This window comes from Pelodiscus sinensis, chromosome 7 (assembly GCF_049634645.1).
Source record: "Pelodiscus sinensis isolate JC-2024 chromosome 7, ASM4963464v1, whole genome shotgun sequence".
In the NCBI taxonomy this organism is placed as follows: domain Eukaryota; kingdom Metazoa; phylum Chordata; order Testudines; family Trionychidae; genus Pelodiscus; species Pelodiscus sinensis.
In genome coordinates this window covers 71,514,347-71,532,077 of record NC_134717.1, presented here as the reverse complement: position 1 = coordinate 71,532,077, position 17,731 = coordinate 71,514,347, and the positions used below count along the sequence as shown (strand labels likewise).

The 17,731-nt window shown below is 45.3% G+C and overlaps 1 protein-coding gene across 2 annotated transcripts in view; it reads right to left on the bottom strand.

The window, feature by feature from the left end:
- The window catches only part of LOC102449433 (MOB-like protein phocein), a 35,981-nt gene that overhangs the window by 16,250 nt on the left and 2,000 nt on the right, over nt 1–17,731 (bottom strand). Inside the window, exons 2-4 of one of the 2 annotated variants that reach the window (XM_075934255.1) lie at nt 17,327–17,491; nt 14,549–14,638; nt 13,653–13,896 (exon numbers count right to left, since the gene is read on the bottom strand). In XM_075934255.1, coding sequence (XP_075790370.1) covers nt 13,846–13,896; nt 14,549–14,638; nt 17,327–17,491 — 306 coding nt within the window. In that variant the 3' untranslated portion in view covers nt 13,653–13,845. Of the gene's footprint in view, nt 1–13,652; nt 13,897–14,548; nt 14,639–17,326; nt 17,492–17,731 lie in introns of those variants that run through there. The other variant, XM_075934256.1, reaches the window with a different exon arrangement.

The following is a 17,731-nucleotide window of genomic DNA, read 5'->3' as shown; positions in this document are numbered from 1 at the left end:
CAGGATCTGTCGACAAAACTTCCGTCGACAAAGAGCGTCCAGACACATTGAGTTCTGTCGACAAAGAGCGTCCAGACACGTTGAGTTCTGTCGACAAAGAGCGTCCAGACACATTGAGTTCTGTCGACAAAGAGCGTCCAGACACATTGAGTTCTGTCGACAAAGAGCGTCCAGACACGTTGAGTTCTGTCGACAAAGAGCGTCCAGACACGTTGAGTTCTGTCGACAAAGAGCGTCCAGACACGTTGAGTTCTGTCGACAAAGAGCGTCCAGACACATTGAGTTCTGTCGACAAAGAGCGTCCAGACACGTTGAGTTCTGTCGACAAAGAGCGTCCAGACACGTTGAGTTCTGTCGACAAAGAGCGTCCAGACACGTTGAGTTCTGTCGACAAAGAGCGTCCAGACACGTTGAGTTCTGTCGACAACGCAAGCGGCTTTGTCGACAGAACCCTGTCGTTTAGACGCAACCCTACAGGCAAGAACACCTTCTGTCGACAGAACCCTGTAGTCTAGACGCAACCCTACAGGCAAGAACACCTTCTGTCGACAGAACCCTGTAGTCTAGACGCAACCCTACAGGCAAGAACACCTTCTGTCGACAGAAGGTGTTACGCCTCGTAAAATGAGGTATACCAGCGTCGACAAAACTGCTGAGTTCTGTCGACGTTATGTCGACAGAACTCAGCGGTAGTGTAGACGCCGGTATAGTTTTGTCGACAAAAGTCCACTCAACATGCATGGACTCAACATGCAGGCAATATGTGTTGAAGGGCAGTGCAAAGGAGCAATGGTGGTGAGGTACCATATTATCTAGTGAAATCAGTGGTGCTGACATCACTAAGAACTGGAATTTGACCACAGAACTGACACTTTCTTAACAAAGACTCCATTTTTGCTATTTAAAAAGTAAATCAATGTAACAGAAAACTGCAACACTCTCTGGTAACTTTTTAAAAATCAAACTTTAAACTTTATTGAAAAGATTGGATAGTTTGCAATTGAAAATATTTGACCGACACTTAAGGCAGCTGATTTAATTTTGTGTAAAATTTTGCATCATAAAAGATGGCATTTTTTTGAAAATGTTCAGCTATATTGGTATACATTTTGATCAGATCTACTTCTGATGTGATATTTGTGTGTGGCTCTGGTTTGTTGTGCTTTTTTTTTGTTTTTTTGCTCAACAAAAAATCCTGGGTGGGGATGGGGGGACCCTGCCAAAACTGTTCGAATTGGGCCCCGCACTTCCTAAAGCCGGCCCTGCTCCCACCTGCACTGAAACCTGACCTGGGCACAATAGCTGTTGCTGGAGGTGAATACAGAACAAATGCAGATGTGGAAATAGCACCGGCAAAAAAACCAACACTGTCACAGAGATAGAACAGCTTCTGTAGGACCAAAGATCATTGTTATCTGGGCATTGGCTGGAATTGATGGAAAGCAAAGAGGATAGAAGATAAAATAAATTCTGGTGAGATGTGACTGGATGTTAGGGAGGAGAGGGGAAAGTGCCTGCCAGTGGAGAACAGGGAGGAGGAAAAGATGGAGACAGCTGTGCCTGTGGGGCATGGAAAGCAAAATAGAATCACTTGCGAGGGAGGATTGAATAGGACAGGGCAGATGGCTCAGACAGAACATCTTCTTAGTAGGAAGGAAGATAGAAGAAAGGTTAGGAGTAAGGAGTTTTGAATCAATTGAAAAGGTAAATGGTTTCTTCCTATATCAAAATGTCCTTTTAACAAAGATGCATAAGGACCACAGAGCCTGCACTCTTATTGCACCAAGCAAATCAGTTCTGAATGAGACACATTCTCAAGCTGAAACATTTTTCCTTGCACCTCTTGCTGGGTCATTTTCAGTTTGGTAGCACAGTTGGGTGACTTTTGCCATTTCCCGACATTAACAGCTTCATAGTCTACATTGTAAACTTTTGTTTCCTGCTGTGAAATATTTGAGCTTTTGTTTTGTTTGGGGAATGTCACTAACAGCATTCACAGAGAAGCCAGCCCTGTTCTCAGTGGCCAGGTTGATAGTCAAAACTTGAGCAAGATAAAATGATAGGAAATATGGATTCTCAGGACTCCAAAGCTTATATCTGGAAACTATCACACAGAGCTGATGTGACTTGGTTGGCAGTTCCACATAGGATGTACATGGTAATACTGAAGAGGTTACATTTAGTACATTAATGCAGTTTGCATTACATGGTAATTAGCTTCACTGCCATCCAAGCACATTGTAGGCCAGCATTCCAGGCTCAGCAATTGCTTGCTCTCGGTCAAAAGGTTGAGCAACGCCACCTTGGTGAAGGGTGATAAAATTAGAGGGGGGAAATGGTGGCCTGCAGTGAAAGGAAATGTAAAAATATCTAGTTTCATAATCACACCTATTTAGACCTGGTACAATCCAAAGTTAATGCTGTGAAAGATGGTGTTCTGCTTAGCTAAGGATGGTACAAGGCAGGCCCACTCATTATCTTGGAGGGGTTCCCTTGCCACTAAGCACAGATCTTTTTTCCTTCCATGTTTTCTAAAGGTTAACTAACATTTGAAGCACAGAAGTCAAGGTTTTGACAGCTGCTTGTCCATGACTTTAAATTCAAGGACAGCAAATACTTCCAAAATGCACATAAATCTAGTTGAAAAACACATCTGCCAGGAGGCAATATGTATCCACTCTATCAATTTATAGGGTGACCATCTGTCCCATTTTTACTGGGACTGTCTCTTATTTAAGCTCTTTTCCAAGTATCCCGACTTTTTTTAAAAGGTGGAAAATTGTCTCATATTTGCACTCCCCTGCTGGTCCTTGAATCCCCTGGTCAGCGCAGCCGCAGCTGTCTTCTGTCTGTGGCTGGCTGTAAACGCAGGCAGACCAGTGTGTGGCGTTTTGAGTCAGGCAGGCTGCAGAGAGAAAAAAATAGAAACCAAGTACAGTAGTTGGAGACTGGTAGCCTGTATATATACAGCAAAAGGTAGGGTGTATGGAGTGGGTAAGGAGTGTGTGTCACCCTCCCCCTTAAAGAAGCGGGGAGGTCTGCCAGCATGCCAGTACATGGGGCTGAAGCCCTGACTGCCAGTAGAAAGCTACTCCCTTGTAGGAATGTACTACCAGTAGCATTTTCTGGTTGGTACGAACATAACAAACTGCTCCAGTAAACTATTGCTACCAGAAGTAGCACAATCCTTCAGGGAGCAGTTATATACAGTTCTTTGTACAGAACTGCTCCTTGTAGGAATGTGCTACTGGCACTCCACTCATATGATATACAAAAGTTTGGCAATTTCGATAGGTTATACATTCCGATTTGGCTATACGTTCCTTTACCCATGGAATGTATCAACTTGGCATTTTCTAGTCAGAGATGAGACGGGCACACCCACACCCAGTGTGGGAATATTTTATATGCTCCAGCCATGAGGTGGGGTGTCAGGGGAGAGAGTGCCAGCATGGGCTCCCCAGTGCTGGGGTGGGGAGCCCTGAGCTTTGGGGGCTGGACTGCATCCGGACCCTGGGCCTGAGGTTCCACACCCATGGCTAAGTGCTTCCTCAAATGTCCAGATTGACTCTTCTGGGGCCAGGGTTGCTAATAGATTTTGTGGTACCCTAGGCTCTGTGGTGTGGTCAAAAATAAGAGGTTCAGTTGCTGTAGGTGGCTACTGGGGAGCAGGCTGGTGTGGGGGTGTGCAGGTATGGGATTTGGCAGGATGTTAGTACAACCCACACACCTAGTGTAGTCCACTGTCCCATATAGTGGCACTTAGACCACTAACAGCAACAGATAAGAAGAAGTGAGCTCTACAGCCTAAGCTGTTCTGTTGAAAAAAGCTACAGAAGATGGGCTACCACTTGTAACTGCCTGCTGGCAGATTGGAACTTGGGACCTCAGTGTGATCCTCTTCAGCTAGAGCTATAAAGCCAGCTGAGTCTCAACTGAGGCTGTAGAGCGCTTATCGCTCACTGTCAGTAGTCTAAGTGCCACTACATGAGACAGTGAACCACATAAGGTATGTGTGTTACATTAGAGTGCATGAGCAGGCTTGGCGTGGTGGAGATTCAGTGTCTGGTTGAGACACAGGGCAGAAGAGCAGGCTGAGAGTGGGCAATCTCGACAGGAAGTGGGGTGCATGAGCAGGCTGGGGGTGGAAGTGCAGGGTCTGGGAGAGTGTGGGTTTGCAGGGGTCTGGCCAGGACAGGGGCTAATTACCTGGGACACTTTCTGGAGGTGTGCAAATGGCTATATCTTAGGGATGTAAACACCAGCTAAAATGTAAGCATTTAACTGTTAAAAATCCTACCAGTTACACACACGGCAGATTGTGCACATATGTGCTGAGGCGCCCAAAGTGCATCTGGCTGCCATGAAGCAGGGTCGGGAGCTGCATGCTGGCGCACACTGGGAGCCACCTTGTAAGTACACTAAAAGCAGTTTGAGCTTTATACTACGGCTCCGAAAAGCAGTCTGAGCTTTATACTACGGAGCAGGTAGCACAGGTTCCAGCCCACCAAGCTCAGAGTCCCTTGCCCCCTGCAGCAGGACAAGATGTGCTGGTGCGCTAGCCACACAGTATAGAGGGGCCAACAAGCCTCGGAGCCCCTCCCCACAGGGCTGGAGCGCCAATACCGAGTTGCCCTGTTGCAGGGGATGGGAGGGAATCCAGAGCATCCCAGGCTGTGGGCCAGAGGTCCTCCATCCCTGCCTTAGAGGGACCTCATCATACAATTAGGCAGCTTCAGTCTTTTGGATACCACAGAGGACTTTTTCCTGCCAATTTTCTTCCTTGTGTCCTGGCAGCCCCTCTTCTCCCGCCCTAGCCTCGTGGGAATGTAGCCCACAAAAACCTACCCCTAGTAAGGGCAGGGGCTTCAGCAGAGCTACTGAGCATGCTCAGTGCCCCCAAATTCCTCCTAAGTGGCAGAGTCTCAAGGGAGCAGCTCGCTACAGAGCCCAGCTGCTCCTGCAAGGCTGACACCCCATTGCCCTGCATGACCCCCCTATGGGGCTAAAAGGCCTTTTCCTGGTTCCCCCACCACTAGCTGCAGCCCCCAACGTCTCCTTCCCACCCCCCATCCCATGCCCAGGCAAGCCCTGCCACCAGGCTCAAGCCTCTTGCTGCCACGGAGCTGCAGCTCAGTTTCCGGGCAGCCCCCACCAGCAGGCTGCAGCCCATTCCCTGGCAGCCCCCACCACTGGCTGCAGCCCCCATGTCCCCAGCAGCCCCGTTCTCTGGTAGCCCCTGCTGCTGGCTGCAGCTCCCATCTCCTCCCCCTCCTCCCCAGTAGCCCCTATTTCTGGTGTCCCTAATCCCCAGCACGCATTTCCGCTGAAGCCCCATCTCTGCTCCTTCCCACCCCCTCAAGCCATGAGTGGTGTGGCTCAAGATGTGAGCAGCAGGGCTCAATCCTGCATGCCTGGAGCACCCTGTGGGGAGAAGCCTCCAGAGTGCATGGGAGAATCAAGGCCAAATTAACCTTCTGTGGGCCTGGAGCCAAACTTTTTTGTGGGCTCTCAGGGGAGTAATGGAGCATGGCATTGGGATGCCAGTCCCCAGAGCAAGGGGGCAGCTAGAGGCTAAGGTGCATGCATGGCAGGGGCAGCCCTGCTCCACCCAGGCAAGTGCAAGGGATTATTTATGACCTGGCAGTTCTCAGGTACGGGGTGGCCGGACTGGACTGTGCTGCCATTATGCCCTTTTCCCTTGAAGGCAGGGCCATTCCATGCATCCATGCACCTTTGCCTCTAGCTGCCCCCTTGCTCTGGGGACTGGCAAATGTGTTGCAATGGTAGAAAAAAAAAAAGGTGTGTCTGAAAACTGTAGGTACTGGGGGTACTTATAATTTTTTAAAGGGGTACTTTATAAAAAAAGGCTGAGAAACACTTGTCTAGATTATCCCTGGCAGGTGTCTGTCTAACCTGCTCTTAAATATCACCAGTGATGGAGACATCACAACCTCCCTAGGCAATTTATTCCAGTGTTTCACCACCTGGACAATTAGGAAGTTTTTCCTAATGTCCAACCTAAACCTCGCTTGCTGCAGTTTAAGCCCATTGCTTCTTGTGATATCATCAGAAGCCAGGGAGAACAATTTTTCTCCATCCTCCTTGCAACACCCTTTTAGATACTTAAAAAAAACACTGTCATGTCCCCACTCAGTCTTCTCTTTTCTAAACTAAGCAAGCCCAATTCTTTCAGCCTTCCCTCATAGGTCATGTTTTCTAGGCCTTTAGTCATTTTTGTTGCTCTTCTCTGGACTTTGTCCAATTTTTCCACATCTTTCTTGACATGTGGTGCCCAGAACTGGACACAATACTCCAATTGAGACCTAATCAGCGCAGAGTAGAGCAGAAGAATGACTTCTCGTGTCTTACGCACAACACTCCTGTTAATTATGTGTCTTTTTAATGAGTGCTCAGTCACTGTAATGTTATTTTGGACGTTTGTACTGCATAGCTCTGATTGATTGCCATTGAACTCACTTAAATCCGAGCAATTTTATCAGGTGTCCTGTATTTCACATAGGGAAATATGGTCACCCTATCAATCTACAACTAGCTCTTAGTTTTTGCAAGTCAAAGAGAAATGAAATTAATGGTGTTTTTTAACCAAGAAGTTTTAAGTGGGACGTTAAGCCTCTCTCTAAATAAAGTATTTAGTTACTTATATCTGGCATTTGTCTAACCGTGTTAAAATTTCACCAAGTAGATGAGTGTTTAAAGAATCACTTCATTTTTTTCACCTGCACTCTCATTTTTCATGAGTGAAAGTCTGAACAAGTATTTGCCACGTTTATGTAATATAATTTTTGCAGGACATCTGGCTCTAACGTTTTTTTTCACATAGAAGCCTCAAGGCCCATTCCTGCCTCATCACAGGTGATGGAGCCAACTTTCCTGAAGATAATACAGCTGCTGTCTCCTGAAGCAGTAAGATGGCAGAAGGGGAATAAAGTTTGAAAGGCATACCTATGCCCCTACTCCCACAATCAGATGCAGTTGTCAAAAGGCGGGGAAGAAACTGTAGTCTAGAGGGTGTACAGAAATACCTATACTTTCCCATTTTACCTGTAGGCTAAAAATCAGAGGAAGAAATAGACAAACTCTGATATGGGATAAACTGCTGGAAGTGAGAATTTTTAAACAAGTGGCTGCCCTCCCCCTCCAATAGAACTTGAGGATTACTACTGGGTCTATTAGTCCTTTGGGCTCCTAATGGAGCACCCTTATCTGCAAATTGATAGGACAATGGCAGATAAGGTTGCTAAGTAATCCTGTCCCTGTCCCTGACCCCAATGAAAGACTTGCAGAGAAAAAACCTTCACATTGTATGTTATCTGTGCACATCAGTCATCTAAGCACTCTCTAGCATAGAGTGAATTCAGACCTACCTGATTATTTCAAACTTGTAAACTGTCATACCCTTTTTTCATGAACCACAATATACTTTACAAACATAAACAAGTAGGAAGGCATCCCAGTTTCCAGATGAAGAAACAGCTCTTAAATCTCCCCAAAATTTCAGTTGCACAAAGTTACATCCATTCTAGGCACTTGTGTAAGTGGCCTCATTTTCAGATGTGTTGAAAAGTCCTGAGAACATAAGGAAAGAGCAGAAACTGGGGAAGTACGAGTAGCAATATTAGCATACTAAGTATCCCCAAGTAACTATGGGTTGCTTGTATAGCACTGAGCACCATGGTGTCCTGGTCCATTTAATCACAAAATACAAATAATGGGATACATGCTAAAGAAATCTGTATCCCTCAGGTGTCCCTTGCTGGTAGCCTGGTACATTAAGCCTCTGGAGATACCCATTATGAACAAGAATTCTGGGTGCATCTCTGAAGGATGCTTTATGCAGAGGAACTCTCAATACCTAGTGGCCTACATTAAAAGCTAATCTCCATCCCAGTTATTATCAACAGTTATCTTATAAAAACAAACCAGGCTGTTAATATTTTAAATCTCAGCCATCTCAAAGATTCATCTAACATGTGACATGTTTAAATCCCAGCACACAAGCACTATAGCAGATAAGTGATTGCATCATACTTGTGGTAACGGAAGGTTTATTTCCACAAGTTTATTAGCATTGGGTTGCACAATCAGTTGGTTTCAGAATAGCTGAGGTACAGTAATATTCATGAATCATGAAGGTAAAACTGAAATAAGGCAGCTTTCAAGGTAAGGCTGTGTTTACGCTGGCGCGATCTTGCGCCAAAGTGGCTGCTCTTGCTCAAAACCTTGCTGCCTGTCTACACTGTCCGTGTGTTCTTGCGCAAGTACACTGACGTTCTACTGTATGAAATCAGGGCTTCTTGCGCAAGAACTATGATGCTCCTGCTCAGGAATAAGCCCTTTTGAGCAACTGTTCTTGCGCAAGAGGCCAGTGTAGACAGGCAACATGAATTTCTTGCGCAAGAAAGCCCTATGGTTAAAATGGCCATCGGAGCTTTCTTGCGCAAGAGAGCGTCTACACTGGCGTGGATATGACATCTTTTGCGCAAAAGCACATGCCAGTGTAGACGCTCTCTTTCACAACTACTTTAATGAAAGAACTCTTGCGCTAAAGAATTTTTGTGCAAGATCATGCCAGTGTAGACGTAGCTTAGGTGTTTAGGCTTCATTTTTATGCTAATATGTGGGTTTTGCATTTATTCAACTGATCTCATTCTAAAACGCTTTACAGACTCTCAGACAAGTCAATAGGAATTTGCCTCCAACTAGTTATGACATGGCTTTACCCACTTTGGATACAGATCCTTTGAAATACAAGCCTCAGAGGGGTAGCCATGTTGTTATTTGAAAAAACAAGGAGTCCTGCGGCAAGTTAGACTAACAGATTTATTTGGACACAAGTTTTTGTGAGCAAAAACCAATTATGTCACCGTACATCTGATGAAGTGTTTTTTTGTCCACAAAAGCTTATGCCCAGATAAATGTTAGTCTTTACGATGCCACAGGGCTCCTCACTGAAATGCAAGCAAGCATCTATGAAGAAGTGGTGGCAATCAACACAAGCTACAAAACTGGGGCAGGAGGCATTTTGGCTAGACACCAGGTCATGCGAAACCATGAATGTCTACACATAACACGGGGTTTTAAGGTCTCAGCCTAAAGAACAATAGTTGGCAAGTCTTATCTACCTTGGAAGATCAAAGGATTGAGCCAATATTATCAGCATATGATCATTACAATACAAAATACAGTTATGGTTTCAGGACGTCCAGCTATTTTGGTCTTTATGTTTAGACCTTTAAACCCTTAGAGCATTATATTATTTAATTTAATCGTGTGCAGGATTGGGACTATAATTTTCTTACAACTTGGATTTCACAATTATTTTGTTAGCCTAATATGCAGATTGACTTTTATAAGTAACAGTATTTTTCATACTTTTTTCAGTAGTAGTAACAACTTATTTTGCTTCAAAAACAGGAATCAGAGGAATTCACTTAGGACAGGCCTGGGCAAAATACCCTCTGTGAGCTGGATGCTGCTGTGGATGTTGCAGGAAGTCTTAGGCAGATTCACTACCTGCCCTCTGCAAGCTGCTAAGAGCAGCTGCTGCCAGATTCTGTTTGAACAGCTGAGAATCTGTACACACTGCTCCTGCCCCCAGCACAATCCCATCAGGCAGCTTAGGAAGCACCCTACCCCCTGATCCATAGCTGTTCATACACCACATGGCCAGTGTGGGGTCGGGGCAGGCAGGGGTGTGCTTGAGAAAGCTGCTGGGTGGGAGAAGAGCAGGTAAGTCTCCCAGCCAGAGCCTGCTTCTGACACCCCTACCCTTTGCCCCCTACCCCATATAACCCAAACCCTGTGCCCCTTGCTGCCTCCATATCCCCTCTCAGATCCTGCACCCCAATCCCCTGCCCCAGGTCACAACCCAAACCCTCTGCCTCCCTCCTGCACCCATATCCCCTCCCAGATCCTGCACCCCAATCCCCTGCCCCAGCTCATAGCCCTCTCCTATCCTACATCACAACCCAAACCACTACTCCCCTCCCCCACATAACCCAAAGCCTGTGCCCTCATATCCCCTCCCAGATCCTGCACCCCAATTCCCTGCCACAGGTCACAACTGCTTCCTTCACCTAAACTCCCTCTCAGGTCCCACACCCTCTCCTGTACCTGAATCCCTTACTGCAAACTCTCTTCTACACTCAATCTCCACCCCGACCCCACACCTCCTCCATTAATATGGAAGAGAGTGGCCCTTGACCACTTTCTAATTTCTTGGAGTGTGCCCTCCCCCATCAAAATTATTGCCCACCCCAATTTAGAATGTAAGTACATTCAATGAACACAAAACAGTAAACTTCCCTATTGGAAAGGAACATGCTGCATAAAGGTTTTCACACTGTTTAGTTTAAGTGACCTTGAATCTCCTTCTGAAAGTTAACTTTTGGGGAGGGGAGAGGGGAAGAGATAAGAAAATGCATGCAAGATGGGTTGGTTGCTTCAGGAATCCTTACTTCAGTTAAAATTAAACCATGGCTTGGTAATATTTGCTAGATTAAGAATGCTATCTCTGTGTAAATGAACAGCCACAATATGTCCTGGAAGATGCTTTTGGACTAACAAATACCTCAAAACCAGCACCGTGATACTTTCTTTGTAGTCCGTATACTACATGATAGCTTAAGCCTTTAACCCAGTAAGCAGTGTGTTCCAAACCCTGGACAACCCGTATCTAAACAAGAGCCATTATTTTAAAACACATACACAAACAAGCCAAATCCTAACTTAGTTCCCCCATTTTGGGTCTTGGTGAATCCTAATGTAGGGTACCAGGAAAACTCCCTGGCAGTTGCTATTCTCTCAGACACAGAGCTAGGTCCCCCATCCAGGCAGCTCTTCCTCAATTGCATGAGCATTAAAAAAAGGAGTTAAGAGCTAAGGAGCAGTTACAATCTTAGGCACTAACAAGCAGCAGGCAAATGCCATGGCTATTTGCTACAGGGCACCAACCAGAGCAGCAGCTGCTCCACAATGCCTGGTTTCACCTCTGACCTGAACAGGGGCTGGGACCTCAGAAGTAGGGGGTGTGGAGTTCCTCCTAGGACTGCCTAGCTCTGACACTGTAGTTTTTGGGGGTAACTACTGTACCCCACAACTCCACCCATGGCCTCTGCTCTGAAGGTAGCACCAAGGCTCACTCCCTGCTTCAGGTCCAAGGCTCCCCTGGGGCCACAGACCACTGGTTGAACTGCTGGCCTAAATCACAGTGGCTGTGTCTAAACTGGCATGCTTTTGTGCAAAATCTTGCTGCCTGTCTACACTGGCTGCGAGTATTTGCGCAAGAACACTGTCTTTGTTATGTACAAAATCAGTGGTTCTTGCACAAATACTCTGACGCTCCTGCTCAGGGATAAGCCCTCTTGCACCAGTATTCTTGCACAAGAGGGCCAGTGTAGACAGCCAAGTTGATTTTTTGTGCATGAAAGCCCGATGGCTAAAATGGCCATCGGAGCTTTCTTGTGCAGGAGAGCATCTACGCTGGCACGGATGCTTTTGCGCAAAAGCAAATCTTTTGCGCAAAGGCACATGACAGTATAGACGCTCTCTTGCACAAATACTTTTAACAGAAAAACTTTTCCGTTAAAAGTATTTGCGCAAAATCATGCCAGTGTAGATGCAGCCAATATGTTTTGGACAAATTAAAATCACATTGCTGCAGAACACAACGGTGAAAGAAGGAAGTAGCAAACTTCAGCTTTACACTGCTGAGGATATTTGTGCTTTTTATGTAGTCTGCTGTAAAACTAGGTGCCTATCTAAATAAGTTGATGTGGGCCCCTAGGAAATCTCTGTACAGTATACCCCTACTTGATAATGACTTAAGTAGTTATCTCCTGTCTTTAGGAAAAGTAACAGGACCCAGATCTGGTAAGTAAATTATCACTTCATTTTTGCAGCACTCCCCTGGGGACAGTTTAGTCATTCCAGCTACAAGTTAGTATTGTTTGGAGGGGAAAAAAAACTCATAAGCTATCACCAGCACGACCGTAGTGCAGGTGTGCACATAAATCGCATTTGAATGCGGTCACTTTCACTCCTTCAGGGGAACAGCAAGAGAAGCAGTCCAACAATGAAGCCCCACACATTTCGGCTTTGTCTACACTGCAAGCTTATGGCAGACGATATGCTAATGAGGGACTCATTAGCACGAGTCGCAATGTCATTAGCATATTTTCTGCCAATTCTTTTTGCACAAGGGTGTTTGTGCAAAACACGCTTTTGCACAAAACTGAAGCAGCTACAATGCTTCTTTTTGTGCAAAAAGAATCAGCAGAAAATATGCTGACATCACAACTCATGCTAATGAGTCCCTCAGCATTATTTCCTGCCACAAAAACTTGCAATGTAGACAGAGCCCTAGAGGACAGAAAAAAAATCTTTAAAATACATTCACATTTAGCTGATCTGGACCTTTGCTTAAAATCATTCAGCTCACTATAGGGATGTGAATGATGAGGTTTATTAGTTCTGGTTGGGTCCACTGCAGGTAGGTACGCTCCAACTAGCCAGCTGGAGCAGCCTTTGGTGGGCCTGGACTGGCACCCCTACTGGAGGGAGGGACTGCTCCAGCTAGCTGGGGCATTCCTTGTTTGCAGTAGAGGGGGGCTGCTCCCCTTTTAAACAGTTAAAAATAACATTTAACCCATTATCCAATTAAACAGGATTTTACATCACCAGCCTACTGTCAGGCTCCCTGGCAGGAGCAACAGATGGGCAGAGCAGGCAACCCCTTTGGGTGCCCTGACCTGCTCCCTGGCAAGAAGGGGGCCCCATAAAACCATAGTCCCCCCCTCTGTGGGAGGTGTAACAAGTCAGGCAACCCCTCTCCCTTCTTTTCACTGGCATCTAGCTGGCTGAACATACACCTCTGCTTTTCCCCTTTGCCTTTCTTAGCTACAGCTTGTTAGGTGTCAAGCAATACAATTTATGTTAGTTTTTTTCTATGGTATCTTGTTACCACAAGGCCAAACTTTGCCTAGAAACCATATTGCTTTCTGCATGCTTACAAATATGCATGAGTGAGATGTGTGAATGAGAAATATCCAAAGGCAGTTTAGGATCTGTAACCTTTTAAGACAAACACCCTGCAGAGCATGTAAATCAACTGATGAGTGGCCAGGAAAATCTCTCTTCCCTCAGACAAGATACAACACAGCAGAAACCTGGGACCGGCCCCAGTAAAGTGAAGCCTCCTGCAGATCCAAAGGGATCTCCCAATGAACCTCATGGTCAAGTCTCCCGGAAGCTGAAGCCTAGGTAGCACTCCAGACACCTGCAAAATCAAAAGTAATCTACACCGCACTTGCAGCCTTCCTCCAAACTGCCAGCATCAATGTGATGTATGTATCAGTTTACCCTTAAGAATCTGTACCAATGAACAACCCCAATACTGTTCCAGCCCATCCTTTGTCAGGTTTGCTCCTAAGCAGGTCTAAAGACGTGCAACAGGAGGGATCATTGCCTGCCCACCCAAAAGCTGGGAGCCACCCAGATTTTTACTTGTGTGTGGCCCCTGAAGAGATTCCCCCTCCTCTCCGAGTGTCAATGGCCTTATAGAAAAAAGGCTCTCACTCCCGGGAGTGCTTTGAATTGTGCAGTGGAACTCCAAAATAAAAACTAATGTGTTTCTCAGACTGTACATATCCTTTTATTCTGAAGTGGTCAGATCACAACAATGGGATTGCGAGAGTTATTTCAGAGAGATTAGTTATCTGTTTATTATAAAATAAAGAACAGAAAATTATTTACATGATGGAAAAAGATTTCAGCACTTTAGTGGAATGGACAACTTCATGATACTGCAGCCATTTGAGAAATTTAGTCCACATACTTTCCAAGAATGTCACCATCTCTAAATAAGTAATACTCCTGCAAAGGGAGAGAAAAAATAAGTTAGTATCTGTTGCAGCCAAACCTCACAAAACTAGTAATGGTCTCCAAGGTCAGTAGTACTGTAGCCCGAGACTGATGTACTGCTGAAGGCCGAGGCCAATATTATACAATCAAAGGAAATATTAATCCAAGGACTTGGATAAAAAGCTTGTTGCTCTAACAGCCTATCCATCCTTGTTTCTTTCATTCCAGATGATATTTTCACTCTGGGGGGTAAGTTTTCTAGCAGCAGCATTCTTTGACACCATGTCCACAAATTAATAGAAGCATGAACATTAAATGGTAGGAAGCTCTGAAATCATCTTTCCTCCTAAGCAAGGATGACATTGCTCCCTAGTTTTCTTCCCAAGATGAGGTGGCATGTAGAGTCAGTTTCTCTGCTGCCACACACGTTGGCAGGGGCAGTAGTCTCTCTCTCAATGCAGGGGACCAGAAGTGTAGTGTACAAAAGCCAGAGTCAGCTTAATGCTTCTCAATTTGAATGTTAGCAGTTGCATCTGCTATTTAATTGGTCTCAATGCTACTATTCATTTTCACACAACATGGCCTACTAGCCAGAAGGATTTTAAAATAATCCTAGATTTTAATAAGCCAATTTAGTTTGCATTTATAAAAAATTCAAACAAACCTTGTCTTCCAATACTACTTTAGTACCGCCATATTCTGGTAGCAGAACCTTCTCACCGACATTTACACTAACTGGCTGAATCTCTCCACTCTAAAGGGGAGGGGGAAAAAAAGCTTGTAAGTTTGTATAATCATCCTATATTTGTTCATAAGCACACACATTTATTTAGAAAAATGCAAGCAGAACATAGTGTTTCACAGTGAAAGTACAAGTTGAACCTGTCTAGTCCAGCCGTCTTAGGACCTGACGAGTGCTGAAAAAGAATTTGCTTATCACAAGAGGTCTGTATCGTCTAGCAGCATTATCGATGCTTCCACTGCTTTCAGGACTCTTAGAACATAGAGCCAGAACTGGTCCTTGCAGACAAACTGCATGGGACTGTGGGAAACTTCCTCTACAGAGTTACCACATAGAGCAGGGGTAGCCAAACTGTGGCTTTGCCAGCTGCATGTGGCTCTTCTACGTTTTAAGTGCAGCTCACCAAGTCACCCTGACACCCTGTTCTCTGCCTACAGAACAGTTGTTGCGGGGAAGAGAGGAGAAGAGGGGACAGATTTCAGGGCTTCTGCTATACAGCAGGATGAGGCAGTTACGGGCTCCTGCCAGAGATGACAAGCTTGTTGGGGAGCTCCCCACAATTTGAAGATTCAGCCCTCCATACCCCCCTTAGCCTAAGTAACCTTTCATTGCAGCTCCCGGGAATTAGCTCTGCATAGAAAGGCAGCAGCAAAGAGTCTGCTTTAGCTCTATGGGGGGAGGCAGCAGTAAAAGCAGCAACTCACTTGCAGCTCCCAGCTCTTTGCCCCTGCCTTCACTCACAGCCAAAGCTTGCTGGCTCTAGAAGCTGCTGTGCAGGAGTGGGGCCATGTAGCATTATGTGACTAAGCAGGGCCATCAAAACCTTGCAAGTCAAGGGGAGTGAGAGGGCAGCACATGACCCCCACCTATTCCTAGCCTCTGGCTTCTGCCCAGTATGGAGGAGGATCTCGGGGTTCTAATCCCAGCAGATGCATCCTGTAAGCTGCAGCAGGTGCATCCCCAGCTCCTGAACTTCTGAAAATGGTTGTATGTATGTGGCTGAGCAAGGATGAGCAAGTTTAGCTACCCCAATATAGAGATTCCCAAATACAGGACGCTGCTAAAGAGAGTACAGTTGGGGGGCGTACAGTGTGTGCATACTAGGAAAGGGTATTTGAGGAGTCCTGGAGTAGGTTGTATGTGGCCCCCACACTCCAAACTTCAGCACCCCTCTCACCACCAGAGCTCAGCTACAAGGCTGCTCCCTCTGCCCACCCACTGTCGAGCTAAAGGATCTAGATAAACAGCCTGATGCTAGGTTGGGGGGAGGAGGCCTGTATGCAGTTTCCTGCATGCCACCTCGTTCCTTCAGGGCATCCTGAGAACTGCAGCTGCCAGGAACCTTCCAGCTCCCCCATCCCCAACAGTGTCCTCAATTTGTGAACTGCGGAGTGAGGCTCTGCAGGCTCCGGAAACCAACAGCGACAAGGAGCAATGCCAATTCTGCAGGAACAAATACAATTCTTCAGCTGCACTGAATTCCCCCAGAAGTTGTACTGATGCAAATTACAGAAATACAGTTTACAAAGTAGGAATGTGAACATGTAACCCTGTATGTTACATGCAGCCTCCCCCACCCCTGTGCCTCTATCAGAGGCAGCAGGGCAGGAGGAGTGGCGAGGAAGGTGGGAGCACTGCAGTGCTCGTGGAAGACACCCTTCCCCTCCCCGGGTGATGTCTTGTTTCAGTACCTAATTTAGTGAATTTACATCTCATCTTTTTGGTTGGTAACGAGAGATTTTACTATTCTATAGTTCCCAGGGGTGGGCTGTTAAGCCAGCTCCTGCTTCCCCCATGCTTACTGCCTCTAATATACAGGCAGTGAGGGAGGGAAGGGATGCATGTAGTTGACAAGATTAACCGATCAGCCAAGGCTTATCAGTTAATTGTCTAGTTGACTACACAAGGACATTCCTACTTATAACTGTTCAAGAAAAAAGAACAGATTTGTAAACACATGGTTTCTCCATATGCCTGGAAGGATACATTTACATTTTGTGATTAATTTACCACCAAAATACAGAAATGCCTTCCAGTTGAAAAGTTTTAACCTAATCTCCAGTTATTCTAAAACTGGAAAGTCCAAGAAGCTAGAACACTTAAAAGCTTTAATTAACACATGATGTTTTGCACAACCCAAGACTATTCATAATATTTAATACAAACCATGGTCTGTATTTCTGTTCTGCTCTTAAAACGTGGAAACACACTGTGGGCCATAGCAATTTAATCAATAAGACTATTCAACAATTTATTCCATGATGCAAAAACGAGCCTTCAGCCTCCCAACACTCAGATTGCATCATTTAACAATTAATGCCAAAGCAAGAAAAACTATCATCCCAGAAAACATTTTTTTAAAAAGAGCTTGTTTTCTTTAAAGCTCTTTACAACCATCAATAACTAGCTCTCTCAAAACATTTGTGAAAGAGGTATTATTACTCATTTTACAGATGGGGACAAAGACAAGCACAGTAAATTGGTCAGCGACTATCTGTGCCAAATTAGATCTGAGGAGATCTTGGCTCTTTTTAAAAATGTCCTCTTCAAAATATTATAGACATTGTTTAGATCAGGCACAATGTAAATGTAAGGACAAACATCATTTAGCTATCTAGATTTTCATTTTTCAGATAACATCCTGCTTCTATTTGTTTTATCCAAAAAAGTTAGTGATGTGCAAAATTGGGATAGATTTACCTTTCCTTTGGATCCTGATCCAATTGCCACTACTGTTGCTTGTAGCACTTTCCCTTGAGATTTTTCTGGAAGCATGATTCCTCCTTTGGTTACAGTCTCAGCTGCACATTTTTCAACCAGAACACGGTCAAATAAAGGAAGAAATTTCCTAAATGCTTTCCCAGCCTGTTGAAATAGAATTCAATATTTTTGTACTGTACAGAAAAGACCAAATCACTTTGGAGACTGCAACAAAGTTGCAATCCAAAATACAAGATTTTACTATTTAAACAGCAGAAGCTTCAGCCCTTCCCATCCTCCCTAATGGGCCCTGCGAGATGGGAGGTTCAGTGCTGGCCAGTCCCAGAGAGTGGAGAAGGGTGCACCCCCAATCAGCCCCTTTCACCTGCCTGGTGAGTGTCTCTT